The sequence below is a fragment of the Synchiropus splendidus genome, chromosome 1 (genome assembly GCF_027744825.2).
Source record: "Synchiropus splendidus isolate RoL2022-P1 chromosome 1, RoL_Sspl_1.0, whole genome shotgun sequence".
In the NCBI taxonomy this organism is placed as follows: Eukaryota; Metazoa; Chordata; class Actinopteri; order Syngnathiformes; family Callionymidae; genus Synchiropus; species Synchiropus splendidus.
In genome coordinates this window covers 68,619,333-68,633,974 of record NC_071334.1, presented here as the reverse complement: position 1 = coordinate 68,633,974, position 14,642 = coordinate 68,619,333, and the positions used below count along the sequence as shown (strand labels likewise).

The following is a 14,642-nucleotide window of genomic DNA, read 5'->3' as shown; positions in this document are numbered from 1 at the left end:
CACTCATTCAACTCTTCATTGAGCGACTGTGTGTGTAAGTGAGTGAGTGAGTGAAAGTCAGAATCACCGGTTGCCTCTGTGAATGAAGTGGTTATGGTGAGTGCACACAATGTAAAAAGAGACTTTCTGAGTGAGCAAGTGAGTGAAACTGCAGCGGTAAAGGGTAACAAAGCAGCACATGATGGATGAATGAATGAATCTTGGTGGAATCTTGGTTTGAAGCCCAGCGAGTGAGCACGAGCTTCAGTCCGAGAGCTGGTATGAGTGGCAGTGGGAGGTTGCGAGGGCAGCACTGATGTATTCTGGAGCCTGGAGTTCTCCTGCCGATTCATAATTAGACCTGAACTCAGAGAGCCCGAATCGAGGGGGTCAGGGGGCAAGGACAGCGGCGGCGGCAGAGGAGGAGGGGGCGGGCCGACGCCCGCCTGATGGACACCAAATGAACAAATTATGATGGCCCTCTCTGGGCGTGATGGGGTCAAACGCCCCGCGCCCCGTCACTGACAGTTCAATTTCCCCCCCAGCGCAGCGCCACTCGCCGGACGCTAATTATGAATGAAAAGTTATCAGCTTCTCCGCCGCGCACGGAAGAGGTTTGAGGGGCGGTGGATTTAAGAAGCATTTGTGAGGGATCCTAATGTCAAAATGTTATTAGAGAGCATGCAGAAGGGGGTGCGGAGGAGGGGGAGGCGGGTCAGAGACGGTGACCGGGTTAATCTAAATGCCTTTGATAAGCGTGCAGTAATTCTCTAAAAGGGCCGAGCGCTCAGCTGAGACAGACTCGCTGCCTCTGCGGGCAGATTGCTGAGAAATAGAAATGACACTGAGGCCAACGTGTGGGTGTGCAGGTGTGTGTGTGCGTGCGTTTGTCAGAGAGAGAGAAGCCCCGGGGGGAGGAGGGAGCTTATTTACCTCGTCTACGAATCCGTCATGTATTTATGCATAGAATTGACTCGGAATCAGATGTTGATGTGAGAAAAGTTCCTCACTCTCATCTGCATTTCTGTTTTGCATCACTGCTCGGCCTTCACCCGAGTAGACGTGCGCGCCGGCCCCCGGATCAGCCGTCACTCACGCTGACTGACAGGCCGGGGGAGGCGGGATTGACGGCAGACTCAGAACACGGGGGTCAGTGGGTCATCCGGAATCGCAGCTCGGACTGGCTCAGAGGGAGTCCAAGTTGAGATGAGCAAGACAACTTTTCATTTCTCCCACATGAGATTTATGAGCTGGTAGCAGTTTGGCTGCTACAAATCTTAAACCAGACCTATAACTGCCAGGACAAGACTAAGAAAATTATCTATAGGCATCTGGACTTAGAAGATAAATGGACGAATCTGACAAGAACATGCAGCAGTAGGTGGGGATGGAGCAGTGAACTGAACGAACAGTTTGCACTCTGAAGAAGTGTACTGGTCCAATCAAACCAGTAGTGAGCACTACAGGAGCAAATACTGATGTTAATCTCTGCAGAGCAGGACACACTCCAGGGAAAAAATACGTAGCAGTATGGGGGTCAACAAGAGGTAAAGAAATAAGATATCAGAAGAAGTGAAATAACTGGACTGCACTGGAACAAGCCTATCAAAGACTACTTAAACATCCACAAATAAAAAGATCAATGGCCTCCGAGGTGCAGTGAGACCGGTTGACCGGATCATCTGACAGTTCTCTTGCCAGTCGGCAGCCTCAGAGACACAAGAGTACGTTTTAAAACTTCTTTTGTCTGTGGTGGTTCTCTTGGCTGATCCAGGGATCCAAAACAGACACGGCAGCAGACATAAAGAACGATCTGGACACGTCCCCTCGAGAGCCGAAAACACACAGAGAGAAAGAGGCCGTCACAGCAGGAAAGGTCAACCATCAGATATACACAACAGGGGGACGCCAGGGATGGCGGCGCTGACAGAGAGCGATGGAAGGTGACACGGAGATAAGAGAGAGACGCTCCGATATGAGACACAGAAATAGAGTTCAAGGGTGTGGAGGAGCACAAGACAGCTGGGGAGAGGGAGACTGAGGAAACGGCCGGTGCGCCGATAAATATAAGACGGCAGAAAAGGTCAACAGTTGGATCAGGAATGTTCCACCGGGGAGAGGAGCTCATTTCGGACTGCTGCTCGCTCAGTGTCAGAGGAAGTGTTCACACAAACCTGCAGGGTGGAGGGAACGTTGGAGAGCGACAGGCCCTCCAGGTCTGACAGCAGGCTGGAGGAGACCACCGAAGGCTTGGGGGCATTTGTGGGCGCAGGAGAAACTACAGAGGACAGAAGTACAAACCTTATTTTCCAAACCTGACCAATGTTACGGCCAGCATTGTCACACTTTTTGGATTGTTTTGAAGTCATAATAATGTCGACTGTCTTGTCTGCTCCTGACCATATCATCATGACCACCGCTTAATGACGCTGAAAACAAAGACTGTCCTTTTGGTCTGGTTTATTTTCCACACAACATTTTGGTCACAAACGTACATTACTGAGATTTTGATAATTTTTTTTTTAAAATAAGTTAAATTGTTCTGTGATGGCTGGCTTTTTGTTTTTTCTTCCTTATTTTTGTCTTTTTCTTGCACTCACTTATGTTTAGTTCAGCTTGTTTTTATTTATTTGCATCTATTTTTTAATATTTAAAATGTTTTTTGGAAGGGTGATCTACTTTTTTCTGGACTTTGCTACTCCATATTTAAAACCATTTCCCTAATTTTTTGAAATGGTGATTTTCTTTGCAAACAGTCGTTGTTTTTCAGTAATTATTTCTCATTTTTGTCACACCTTTCTGCCCCTTTTCATCCTGCTTCTCTTCTCTCACTAAAGGATTTTCACATTAGCGTTGTTGCAAATCATGGACGTATCATGGTGAACTGTGTATTAAACAGATCTGGAGGACATGATTTCGTCATCACACACTAGCAGTATTCATTCCGAGGCGGTGAAGAACAGCAACAGGAAGAGCGAGTTGATGTTCACTCTGGCTTGGGAAACTCATGAATCCCTCAAGCAGAGTGAACAGTGGCAGATAAAGATGAGACTTGGTTGTGTCTCCAACAAGACGGCAGTCTCAGAGTGAGGTCGGATGCACTCACAGTCATCCAGATCCAGTAGAGAAACCTCTGTCTTGGACTTGACTTGCACCTGAAAGACAGAAGGAACCGGGTCATTTATTGCTTTAAAGGACGCCTCTGCAGCGACTCGGCATCACGTCACCAGCCGGCAAATGCCACCGCACTGCTCTAACAAGGCTGTCAGGTGTCGACCTGCGATGTGAGTCAGTCGTAATTCCCAGAACAATCCTGGAGAAAACAAACACTACGGTGGTTTCATCGTCTTTCTCCACACACCACCGGCCCCCCCTCCTCCTACTCCTCACCCCGCTCTCATAAAGAACCATAAAATCTCACTCAGCGAGCCGAAGTGGCGGAAAACAAGTGAGCGAGGCGGCAAGTGAGGAGCGATAATGAAAACAAACAATAAAGTTAGGGGCTGTATCTTATCTGATATTCTCTGATGGACGCGCTGCTGCTACTGATAGAGACGGAAGCTCGCAGCACGGAGTGCGAGGAATGCTCTGGAGGATGTGGGGAAGGCAGACTCACAAACACAGCACACTCTCCAGTATGTCAAACTGATTCAGAGCAGAGAAAACACAGCTGCTGAAACAGCTGACTCTTTGAAAACAAAATGAGTTTGAATCCATACGCAAGCGGAGCCCATGTAAATACACAACCCACTGCATTGTATTATTTTGTAAAAACGTTTCCATGCGCAAGCCAACTCCATTTCCATTTTTGTCCTTAACAAATTCAAACATCTTTTTAAATTTAATCAAAGATTGGAACCACTCCTTTTTGAGCACTTAACATCATATGGCCGTGTTCACTTTGTATTTATTCATAATTGAATTTATTCAATTAATTGAAGTAACTTTTACATTTTTCGTATTTCGTTACACCACATTCTTTTCTCATGCTTAATCTTATAAACAATTATTTCTTAATTGATTCATTATCTTCACATCTCTTCATGGATCCACAGCGATCTATCCCGGCTATGCCAGGGGCGAGGGAGGAGACATAGACAGACAACCACTTAAACTCTGTATGTTCCTGTCAGTGGGAGGAAACTGGAGTGCACAAAGGCCACAAGAAAAGAACATCTCCACAGGATGTACCTTAGGTTTAGCCTTGGCTTGATTCTGGTTCTTCTTGGGGCTCAAGTCGGAGTCAGAGTCTTCCTCTGACTCACTCCCCGACGATGACGAACTGTCCGACGAGCTGCTGGCTGCAGGTGCGTTCTCCTCCGAGTCACTGGAACACACAGCGTTTAAACCAGGACACTCAGTGATTTTAGGGACACGCATCAAATAGCCAGTCAGTATTTTAAATGAATATAATATTTTTCACAGTTTTGGTGATTGACCAGAGACCACATCCACCAGAGAGATTATGTCTCTCAGAAGATCTTGGAAGTCACAGCCTCTTTACTTAAGCTGCTGCCCCCACGACCCTATCCTCAGATAGGCGGAAGAAAATGGATGGACGAACGGACAGATGAATAGGTGGATGGATGGACCAGACCCAACGGGAAAACAAGTGTGACAGTCGGAAATAAAAACATGGCGTGAGAAATCAGGAGCAGGAGGAGAAGTTTGACTGAAGCTTGTCGTCGTCAGTGAGAAAGAAAGATCAATCCGTTTTTGTTTGCAGGGTTAATTCAATGCTGCGTTCACTCGACTCCATCTTTCTCTTCTGCTCCGTCCCACTTCAATTTGTTCCCATAATGAGTGTTTACTCCGCCTGCCTGGGATTTTCGGCTGTTAAATTAATGAGGGGAATTGTGACGGTAACTGGCTCCTTAACTCGGGTGATGATGAAAAGCCAGTATTAATTTGGCCTACAGATTTCATTTGCTGCGAACAGGAAAAAGTGATATAAATCACTGCGGGCCTGATTAGCGGGCCTGCTGGCGCCGACTGGGCCGTAATGAGGGCATTATGCCGTGTTTGTTGTGGAAGCGCCGGGGTGAGCCGCTCTAATTAGCGCGCGTGCGCGGCAGGGCGAGCCGCTCTAATCATCCCGTCTAATGGAGAGAAGAGGGTCGCGGCGCAGGTAGGAGCCCTGCCTGAGTCCGTCAGCCGGCGCCGCAGCAGCAGCTCCTGACTGTGAGTGCGAGAGCATATTCAGCAGTAATGACTCAGATCTCATTTGTTGGGAACACCGGGCAGCTAAATGACCAATCAGAAGTCATTATCCATTAGCCATGTAAATGTGGCCTCAACCACTGGAGCCTTGATGAGCTGGTTAATGGGTCTGACACTAACGATATTCTCAGGGCTCGGCCAGAGTGAGCGAGCAAGAGCCCGTCTGAGAGCGCGCAGGTCGGACCGCACACTCTCTGAGCCACCGTCTCGGACAGACGACTCAGCTCTCCTTAGAGAGTGTGGGGCAGATACCGGACACCGGAGAGGAGATGTCTTTCAACTGACCAGGCATCACCTCACTGTTGCTCAGGAGCTGGAGGATGGTGGTGTGGGCTTCTTTACTTAAACTGCTGCCCCAGCGACCTCACCCCGGATGAGGAGGATGAAAAGTGAAATTCCTGCTGAATGTCTGACAATGGGGGGACAAGGTTAGTCATGCTACATGCCATATGATGCTCACTGTTCATCATTTTTAATATAATTTTAAGTACATGTCATTTTTGTGATTTTGTTTTTTTTGGGCCTAGCCTTTTAACTTGCCTCCTCAGGCATTCTTATGAGCTTGACAAGCTCAACTGCTTCTGCCACCTTTTGGCCCTCTCAGACGACACAATTGTAAGGACAACTTCAATTCCAAAGTAGAACTCCATCTTCTCTACTTCCTCAGCTATGCAGCAACCACAGTTCAGAGTGTCAGAAGGCTTAAAATAGCCAAAGCTTCCGACTCCTTATGCGCCCAACATCTTCTATTTTTGTGAAAACTGGTATGAAGATAACACTTCCATTTCACCGAGACATTCTGGAGGGAAGGTATCGGCGTGCAGACGAGCGGACGGCAGGCTGTCAGGTAGATTATAAAAAGTCGTGAGCAGATGGCGGCAGAGAGACTTTCCCGCTGCAGACGCTCACAAACACACACCTGTCTAATTAGCGAGGCGAGGCGGAAGAGGAGGCGACATCTGGACACGCAGAAGAAAAATGAGTCTTTGAGCTTGACAGCGGCGACTCGACTGTACCTGTCAGTGGTGGCAGCAGGAGGTGACTTGTTTTTCTTCAGTGAAGTTTTCTTCTTCGCTTCGGAGTCACTGGATTCCTCAGACCTGCCAGAACTCTTTCCAGAGTCGCCCGAGCTCCTCTCAGACTCCTCGCTGTTCTCCTCGCTCTCGCTGCTGGACTCTGCTGATCAGACTCTGAGAGTCAATCCAAGTGACGATCTAACCAGAGGATGAAGGAGAGAGACTAACCTTCACTACTGCTGCTGCTGCTACTACTACTGCTGCTGCTGCTGTCCTCGTCACTGCTGCTGCCGGACTCCCTGTCTTCCTTCTCGTCCTCCTCGTCTGAGTAGAACTTGTCAGACTTGGGGGTTTTGCTCTTCCCCACAAGCGGCACCCACTCTTGCACCTGAACAGACACCAGACAGAAATCACAGATGGGTTATGGCCTACTTTCCCTACTTTCCAGACAAAGATTTGCCTAATATGGTTATGGTCTTTTCTTTCTATGAACAAGTGAGTTGCATCAAAAAATGCATATTTATGTGATCAGTTTTTTCTATGAAATTTCTTTGATGTTTTTTTTTGTCGGTTGGTTTTCTTTCCCTACACCCACTCCTTGTTTTTAATCATTTCTTTCCATAGTTGAATTTGTTTTTTTCATTGTTCTATTAAGTGTTTGGAGAGAGTGATGAATTTTAATATAACACACACTGCGCCTGCTTCCCCTAATAATATAAAACTATGATAAACTATTAATTCCAGTTCACTATGATGAATTGTAAACTCAAATAAATTAAAATATCCCTTTTCTATGGATCATTTGGTCCATTTTCTTTGTTTTTTCTTTTGTGTTTGTGTATAATCCTGATATTTCAACAGAGTTTTGTAGGTGAGACCTTCTGTAATTGTTTTTTTTTTCTATTTTTCACAGCCTTTCTGCTCTGTAAAAACATCAAATATACATTCATTCATTTTTCAAATCAAAATCACTGTCATATCTCTCTAGGTCTGATGAAATATAAGACAGGAAATCACCGGCTCGATGACTTCTACGTTCCTCACGGACTGGTCAGGCGCGACGGGCGGCCAGTCAGATAGCTCTTGGTACCCGGTGGCTTTGGTGTTGAGACTGTGAGAGAGAGTGCCCAGCTGGAAACGGTCTCGATCTGGAACACAGAAGGGATGTGTGGACCTCACTAGCTTGTTCTAGCTGACGCTAAACTGACTGAACAACAACAGTGGATCACAGCTAAAAGTCCATATATCAGCAACGTTGTTATTTAAGCTGCAATGTTCAGGCCACATGAAAAAGATAGCGCCATACAGTTCTGAAATTATCGCAATTATAAAAAGGACTGACAAAGAAAGAAAAGAAAGGGGAAATTACAATAGTAATAAAAAGGAATGATAAGAAGAACAAGGTGACTGATGCAAAAACAAAGACAAAAACAACAATTAGAATAAGATAAATACATAAGTAAATAATATAAAATAAATAAATAAGGAAAAGAAGCATAAAAACACAAAGGAGAATATGAACAAGAAGAAGAATATGAAGTAGAATAAGAAGAATAAGACTGTGGAATAATGAGTTGGCTCTTTCCAACAAGCAGGACCCATCACCTGAACACTCACAGACCAGTCACAAATCACAAATGTGTCACCTTCAATGACCTCAGCTCACTTCTCCATGACCGCTAACGTACTTTCCAGACATAATCTAGAGTACCACACTATTACGCGAGTTTGCCATTCACTTGGTCGACTTTATATTGTTTAAAAAATGTTTTTTCAGTCAATTTTTGGCAACCTTCTGGTTAAAGTTTGTTGAAGTTGATTTGTATATATTGCTTAATAATTATATTTGGATCGGTTTCCTTTCCTGGAAAAATAAAGAAAGGTATAGAATAAGAAGAAGAAAATAAAGATTAATCCAAAAACAATAGGAGTATGAATAAGGCAACAAAAAGAAGAAAACTAACAAAGAAGAGCTGCAAACACAACTGATCTGAATAAGAATAAGAAAGTCCAGGCGTGGTCCAAGGTACCTCAGGTGAGGTAAATGGAAGAAGGGTAGAAAAGAGTCAAAAAAGACAGAGGTAGGAAATGAAGAGTGACAGGAACAATGGGGGCTTCCAGTACGTGTGAACGACCAGGGAATATTAACAGTTTCATTACTCCTGGAGGAAGATCACTCGTGACGAGAGTTCCTCGCCGCCGCTCCGAGTGCAATAGTGTCAACATTAGCTCAGTGATTCAGCTGACTGATTAGCCCGAGCTAAACGCGCCTGACCTCCTCGCCCTTGAGAGTCGGACGCCATGGAATAATGAAGGCAACTTTACATGCGACGGGCAGCGGAGGCTCATTAGCGTCATCCCTCGGGTATTAGCGGGGTCTTTGTGTGAAATCTCATCTATTCCCTGAGATTAGCTGCAAGTGTCTCCAGCACCTTTGAAGGCTGATTCCAGCACCGGGGCGGGCTTGGGCGCCAGGAGGATCCGCCGTGCGTACTTGTTGAGAGCGCCGCTCTTCTCGCTCGGCACGATCAGCTGCCGGATGAAGCGGGTTCGGTCTCTGATGTCGTAGTTCTGGTCGTACTTGCCGAGGTTCAGGATGTACTGGGTCAGCAGCTTGGTCTGGAGGGGAAGGTGAAGAAAGCACATGGTCACATGAAGGCCACCTAACCAGGACAGTGCATTTCTTTGACACTGTACTTTACACTGTACTAATTTTATGTATTATTCAACATACATTAATTTCTGAAATATTTTTTTCTTTATTAATTCATCTCAGTTTTATTTATAGCAGATTTTTTTAAAAAAAATTGGCAAATCACTTTTGCAATATAAAAAATTACTTGATTTCAATGAACCGAGTCATTTTCATCCAATTCATCCTCTAATTTATAAGATATATAATTATTATAATAATTCACAAGATAGATTTGGAATTTATTGTTATTTTCAAGTTTGTTTGAGGAATGTCACAAATGAAATAAAAATTTCTTCTAATTTAATTATTTTTCATTTTAATTCAAGTAAAAAAAAAACAGTAATATTACAATCTTCAATTACTGTAATGTTTTGTTTATATTAAGGAATTGATTATTATTTAATAATTGTAACTGGAAAAAGTCTTTTCCAGTAGTAGTAGTTCTGTCCATTTTCTTCAACCTTTTTCCAACAAGATGATTATTGACTTTTCTGATTCTTGAGTTCTCTTTTGCACTAGTAACAAAGTTGTTTTCATAGAATTAAAAAAAAATACACGATCTGGAAAAATGCACACATTACTTATTCATATGTAATATCAAAGCTACTGGACTTTAAATCTGTCTCCGGTGCTACAGCAGGACTCCGGCTCTGGTCGTGACCATCCGAGCCGTCACATCACATCAGCGCCAGATCGAGACTCAAGAGTCGTTGTTGCTTCTCACAGAACATTTCCTGAAAATACCTAAACGCAAGTGCCGAAGTAATGGGGCGTCTCGAGGCAGGTTTATGAGCCCAGAACTGACCCATCTGAGGTGATTATCATCTTGCTGCGCTAATGTCTGCACCTGCTTGGAGTTGGTCAGGTAGAGCTTGGCCGCCAGGTTGACTGTCTGCAGCTTGACGATGTCCTCCTCCGACGTGAACGTTTTGGCCATTTTACGGAGGACGTCAGGGGCGATCTTCGGAACTCTGTCGCAGTATTCTCCCATCAGCCACAGGATGCTGGCCCGAGCCATCGGAACCTGCAGGAGGACACATCCCGTTGTGAGGTTGAAATAAACCAGATGCACATGGAGAATGAACATATGAAGCAGGAATGACGATGAATATCTGATCGCAGCAGTGACGGAAGAAGAGACGAAGAGAAAGAACAGAAGAGAACAATATTGCACCTCTGAACTTTACTAATACGGGTCATGTAACAGTAGAAAGAGAAGCACCATCAACAGCAGCCATGGAGACTGTGTGTGGCACCAGAAAGCATGAGAGTAAACACAGCTGTAGAAGCGACGTAGACCGTCATGAAGCGTGGCTGCCGCTCCTTCACTCTGTCTCTCTTAATGAACTGTCATTAGCGAGACGTTAGTTGCACTAGTGCAACCACGACACTCAGGTACGAGCGAGACGAGGCGTACTGTGATGTTGTCGAAGAGCTTGGCCATGTGCTTGATGATGTCGCTGTGCTGCGTGGGCTGGGTCTGCAGCAGCTTCTTGATCACCACCACGCTCTCTGCCACCACCGTCTCTGCAACACCAGACCAGTTTAGATCATACCTCTTCTCCACGCGGACGGGTCGTCTCACCATCTCTGTTGGACAGCAGCAGCACCAGGCCATTCAGACACGTGTCCGTCACCTCTGTGATGTTGGTGGCGCACCTGCCGATGGCCTGGATGGTGGCGGCTGCGAATGCCTTGTCCTGACTCTTCACATAGGTCTGTGGGAGCAGAGTGGTGACGTGGTGCCACGAACAAAACCACCTGTGAAGAAAGACTAACCTGGAACTCTCTCAGGATGGTGGAGATGTTGGCTTCGTTGGCCAGGTTGGTCAGGATCTCCAGCTGCAAACACCAAACTTGCTTAATTCTCATGCTCCAACACAGACTGCGCTGATCATTACCTTCAGCGTCTTGATGTGTGTGGTGTCGGTGGACCTGACGTAGAAGCTCTTCATGTACGGCTCAAACATTCCCTGGCCAGAAACCAGATCCTTGTTAGTCACCCTGAACCTCCAGAGAGAGCGTTCCCATCCTTACCTTCCTCTGGATGGACATGGTGGCGATGTTCTGCAGCACGACGAACTGGACCTCTCTGCAACAACACCACTGTCAGAAACCCCAGCGGGCTGCAGACTAACTCACCAGCGATCACCTGTGGCTTCTCAGGAGTCGGACCAGCGACTTGGTGACGATGTTGACCTCATGTTTGGGGGCCAGATGCCAGTAGAGTTGAGCCACCGCCATAACCACCTGAGGTCACATGATTACACGAGATGCTTCACCAAAGGCAGTGTAACACAACTGTAATACAGGCAGCGCCATGCTCCCCATGGAGTGGAACCTCAAGAATATTGGAATATTGACCTTCACAATGGTCACAATGCCATCAGTAGCAAAAAGAACATTTGCTTAGTAGAGTTAAAAACTCTATCTCAATAGAGTTAGATGTACATATCAAAGATGACAGAGTTACTAGACGACCATGTACTGAAGTCTCAGGACCACAACATCACCTTGAAAAACTTGCCAAAACTTTCCTTGAAAAGGTAGCTCACAACTTTCTTTGGGAATTTTAGTACTTCATCCACATTTTTTGACACTCATTTTCGGATGCCAACAGTTTTATTCAGCACTCCAGGCTAGATTTATACTGGGATGATGATACAGGTTTTTCGGTTCTTTTTGTTTGAGTCATTGTCCATGATCCATTGTTGGTGAACATCTCAACTTCCGAACACTTAATTTTCTTATCCAAGATCGGGTTGTGGGCAGTAGAGAAGTCCGGACTTTCCTCTCTGCAGCTCTTCACCAAGGTGTTCAGCTGAGAGACATCATCTCTCCAGTGGGTCCAGGGTCTGCCCCAGGGCCGCCTCCAAGATTAACACCTCACCTATCATCTCTCAGAGGAGTAGTGGTTCTATCCTGAGTCTCTCATGGATCATTGTGCTTCTCTCCAGACTCGACAAAGAAAACCTTTTGTTCTTCCCAATGGAGAGCTCTTTTGTCTCAGCTCTTTCTTCATCAACCCAGCCAGAACAACAGCCAGAATCTCAGAATAAGAGGTGTTACTGATCAGACCCACACAGAAACAAAGCAGTAAAGAGATCCTGAAGTCACCAAAGACCCTCACAGTAGCGCCTAAATGTTCGAGCAGCAGCCACGACTTTAATGTGAAAGTCCACCGCGGAGCAAAGACTGAATAAAGGTAATTTTTCAGCGTGGCGTTGGAGAGCGAGAGGTGTCCATTGCTGCAGTGAGAAGACGAGCTGCTGAGGCGAGGATGAAGATGGAGGATGTCACCGCGCTGTCTGCAGGAAGACGCAGCACGTCACATTTTAATCAACACTTTCATTTAGGCACATTTTTCCCGGCGCTGACACGCGGCGACAGAGACCTTGAGAGTGCGCGGTGATGGAGATTCGCACTCTACCTTCCAATCTTAAGAGCTCATAGCAGAGGCGGCTCTGCGGGTTCATTTCCCACAACGCTCAAAATAAACTTTGAATACGCGACACAGAAGGACTCACCGCTGTGTTGCGGCTCTGCAGGAGAGGCTTGGTGTTCCTCAGGAGAAGTCGGTGATCCGGATCCATGATGTAGGGCTTCTCCTCCGCAGGGCCTCTCTTCCCCTCCGAGTCCGAGTCGTAGAACGCTTTCTCGTTGTTCTCGTCAAACTCGGCTCCCTAGGAGAGGAAACCATGAGGCTTACATTCTATATCCCAATTTATGAGGACAAAATAGTCAACAGTCGGTAGTTTACAGTAGTGTGCAGCCAGACAACAAACAAACTAAAAACAATGTTTGGTCTCGCCGCTTTCTCACCTCCTTCCAGGGACTGACGAACTGAGTCCTGGCGTAACGGGTCAGCATGGAGATGATGACCACCTGGCCCCACTCCTCCACATCCACCAGCAGGTTGCACAGCTTCCTGTAGTTCTTGTGGATCAGGTCGATGCGATCCGGGCAAACCTCCTCAAAGGCCATGACCACACTGCCGGCCACCAGCTGAAGAAGGGATGGAGGGACACTTATCATTCTGCCTCCAGTACAGTAGATGAGCAATATGGCCACGTGAACACCACAGTTCAAGAGCCGAGGAACACCAGGGATTCGTTTCATAAGTGAAACATCGACAACCTTTCACAGAATTAGTCGGCGAAACTAGAAATGAACACATGACCAAAATAATATGACCACCACATGAAAAATTACATTTTTGGAGGTCACCAAGGTCAGTTTTCTAACTTGTTTTCCGAGACGCTTGTGATGGTCAAACATGTCTTTCTATTGATATATATATATATATATATATATATATATATATATATATATATATATATATATATATATATATATATATATATATATATATATATATATATATATATAATAGGTTATTCTTTTACACCTGAGATGACTTAACAACTTAACTTAACTTCTTTTCTTCAGGAAACACAATTGTCGACCATTTTGTCCTACAGAAAGTGAGAAGATGGTGGTGGAAACCCTGAAATCTAAACTCTGAACTCATCTCAAAAACAAACTTCTATTCTTCAGTTTTTCTGCCGGTTGATCAGAGACAAGACCAGCGCAAATGTGGGAAGGACTGAGCAGCCTGGTGGTGTCTCTCACTCCTAATGTCAGTTGCAGCATGGTTTTGAGCACAACTCACGGTAAAATGTTGAACAACACTCCCAAACCGACCTTCCAACACATTTTCTAATGTCATGATGTCACATTCAATAAATCCTTCTTGGACCAAATAGATTGAATTGCATAAAACAGGGAGTAATCTTAAGACTTGAAAACACACAATCATCATGTTAATGACATAAATTCAGACAGGAAAATACATTAGGAAGAGATAACTGAAGTTAGGGAGCTAGAATGTAGAAGAACAAGGAGCAAGTAGATGTGTAATTAAAATTGTGATCACGAGAGACAAAGATCACTTAACAGCTTCAGCTGTGACACACTGAGCGCTGTGATCCGCTGCTCCGGTCCATTCCCGGCCTCAATAATTGCATGCGGCCTTCCTCTTAAACCCACGCTGATGAAAACGATCTATTTGCAGACAGGAAACTCATTTGAGGGGAAAACTCCAGGGGAGCGTGCTGGAGGACGAGGCAGCGGCGGAGACACAAAATAATCAACCACCGTCATTGCTGGAAGAAACAAACTCATTTAGCCACCAAATGGGTTTCCACCCGGACCGAGCGCCATGCCGGCGCATTAATACATGGAAGGCGAGCGAGGAAGCCCGAGAGGAGAGGGGGACGTGGTCTTCTCAATTAAAGCCTGCAGAGGCAGCACACCTCTGTCTCTTCTGTGTCTCCATCACAAACTAACGCTCAAAGGATCAAGAATTGAATTTTAGCGACACAAGTCTTCCCCAATATCTCCACACACTTCTGACCGAGCAACAGACTTGTAGACATTGTAAGGACAAACCGTATCACTAAAATGACACACTTTCAGCCAGGACAGATCAGGCACCGAGTTTTCAGATGCTCAGCAAAAGCAACAATGCAACGACGATTCGGGTCCGAATCATACAGCCAGAGGAAATCAAGGCACTCACAGGAGAGTCTCTGAATTCCACACATCTAAGTAAGTCACTGTGACTTGAATAATTTGACAGGATTCAGATCTTACTAAATCTCACTGAATGCCACGCATCTGAGTCACAATGACTTGAGTTACTTGACAGGATATAGGTCTGATCGAGTCGC

At 45.6% G+C, this 14,642-nt stretch overlaps 1 protein-coding gene across 3 annotated transcripts in view; it reads right to left on the bottom strand.

The window, feature by feature from the left end:
- ap3b1a (adaptor related protein complex 3 subunit beta 1a) overlaps window positions 1-14,642 on the bottom strand; it is a 44,157-nt gene that overhangs the window by 15,294 nt on the left and 14,221 nt on the right. For 2 of the 3 annotated variants that reach the window (XM_053882523.1, XM_053882506.1), the window contains exons 7-22: window positions 12,733-12,915; window positions 12,438-12,593; window positions 11,063-11,160; window positions 10,948-11,002; window positions 10,812-10,883; window positions 10,690-10,752; window positions 10,496-10,628; window positions 10,328-10,437; window positions 9,758-9,934; window positions 8,648-8,834; window positions 7,233-7,363; window positions 6,444-6,603; window positions 6,216-6,378; window positions 4,171-4,306; window positions 3,086-3,134; window positions 2,154-2,257 (exon numbers count right to left, since the gene is read on the bottom strand). In XM_053882523.1, the coding sequence (XP_053738498.1) occupies window positions 2,154-2,257; window positions 3,086-3,134; window positions 4,171-4,306; window positions 6,216-6,378; window positions 6,444-6,603; window positions 7,233-7,363; window positions 8,648-8,834; window positions 9,758-9,934; window positions 10,328-10,437; window positions 10,496-10,628; window positions 10,690-10,752; window positions 10,812-10,883; window positions 10,948-11,002; window positions 11,063-11,160; window positions 12,438-12,593; window positions 12,733-12,915 (1,977 nt within the window). The remainder of the gene's footprint in view (window positions 1-2,153; window positions 2,258-3,085; window positions 3,135-4,170; window positions 4,307-6,215; window positions 6,379-6,443; window positions 6,604-7,232; window positions 7,364-8,647; window positions 8,835-9,757; window positions 9,935-10,327; window positions 10,438-10,495; window positions 10,629-10,689; window positions 10,753-10,811; window positions 10,884-10,947; window positions 11,003-11,062; window positions 11,161-12,437; window positions 12,594-12,732; window positions 12,916-14,642) is intronic. The other variant, XM_053882515.1, reaches the window with a different exon arrangement.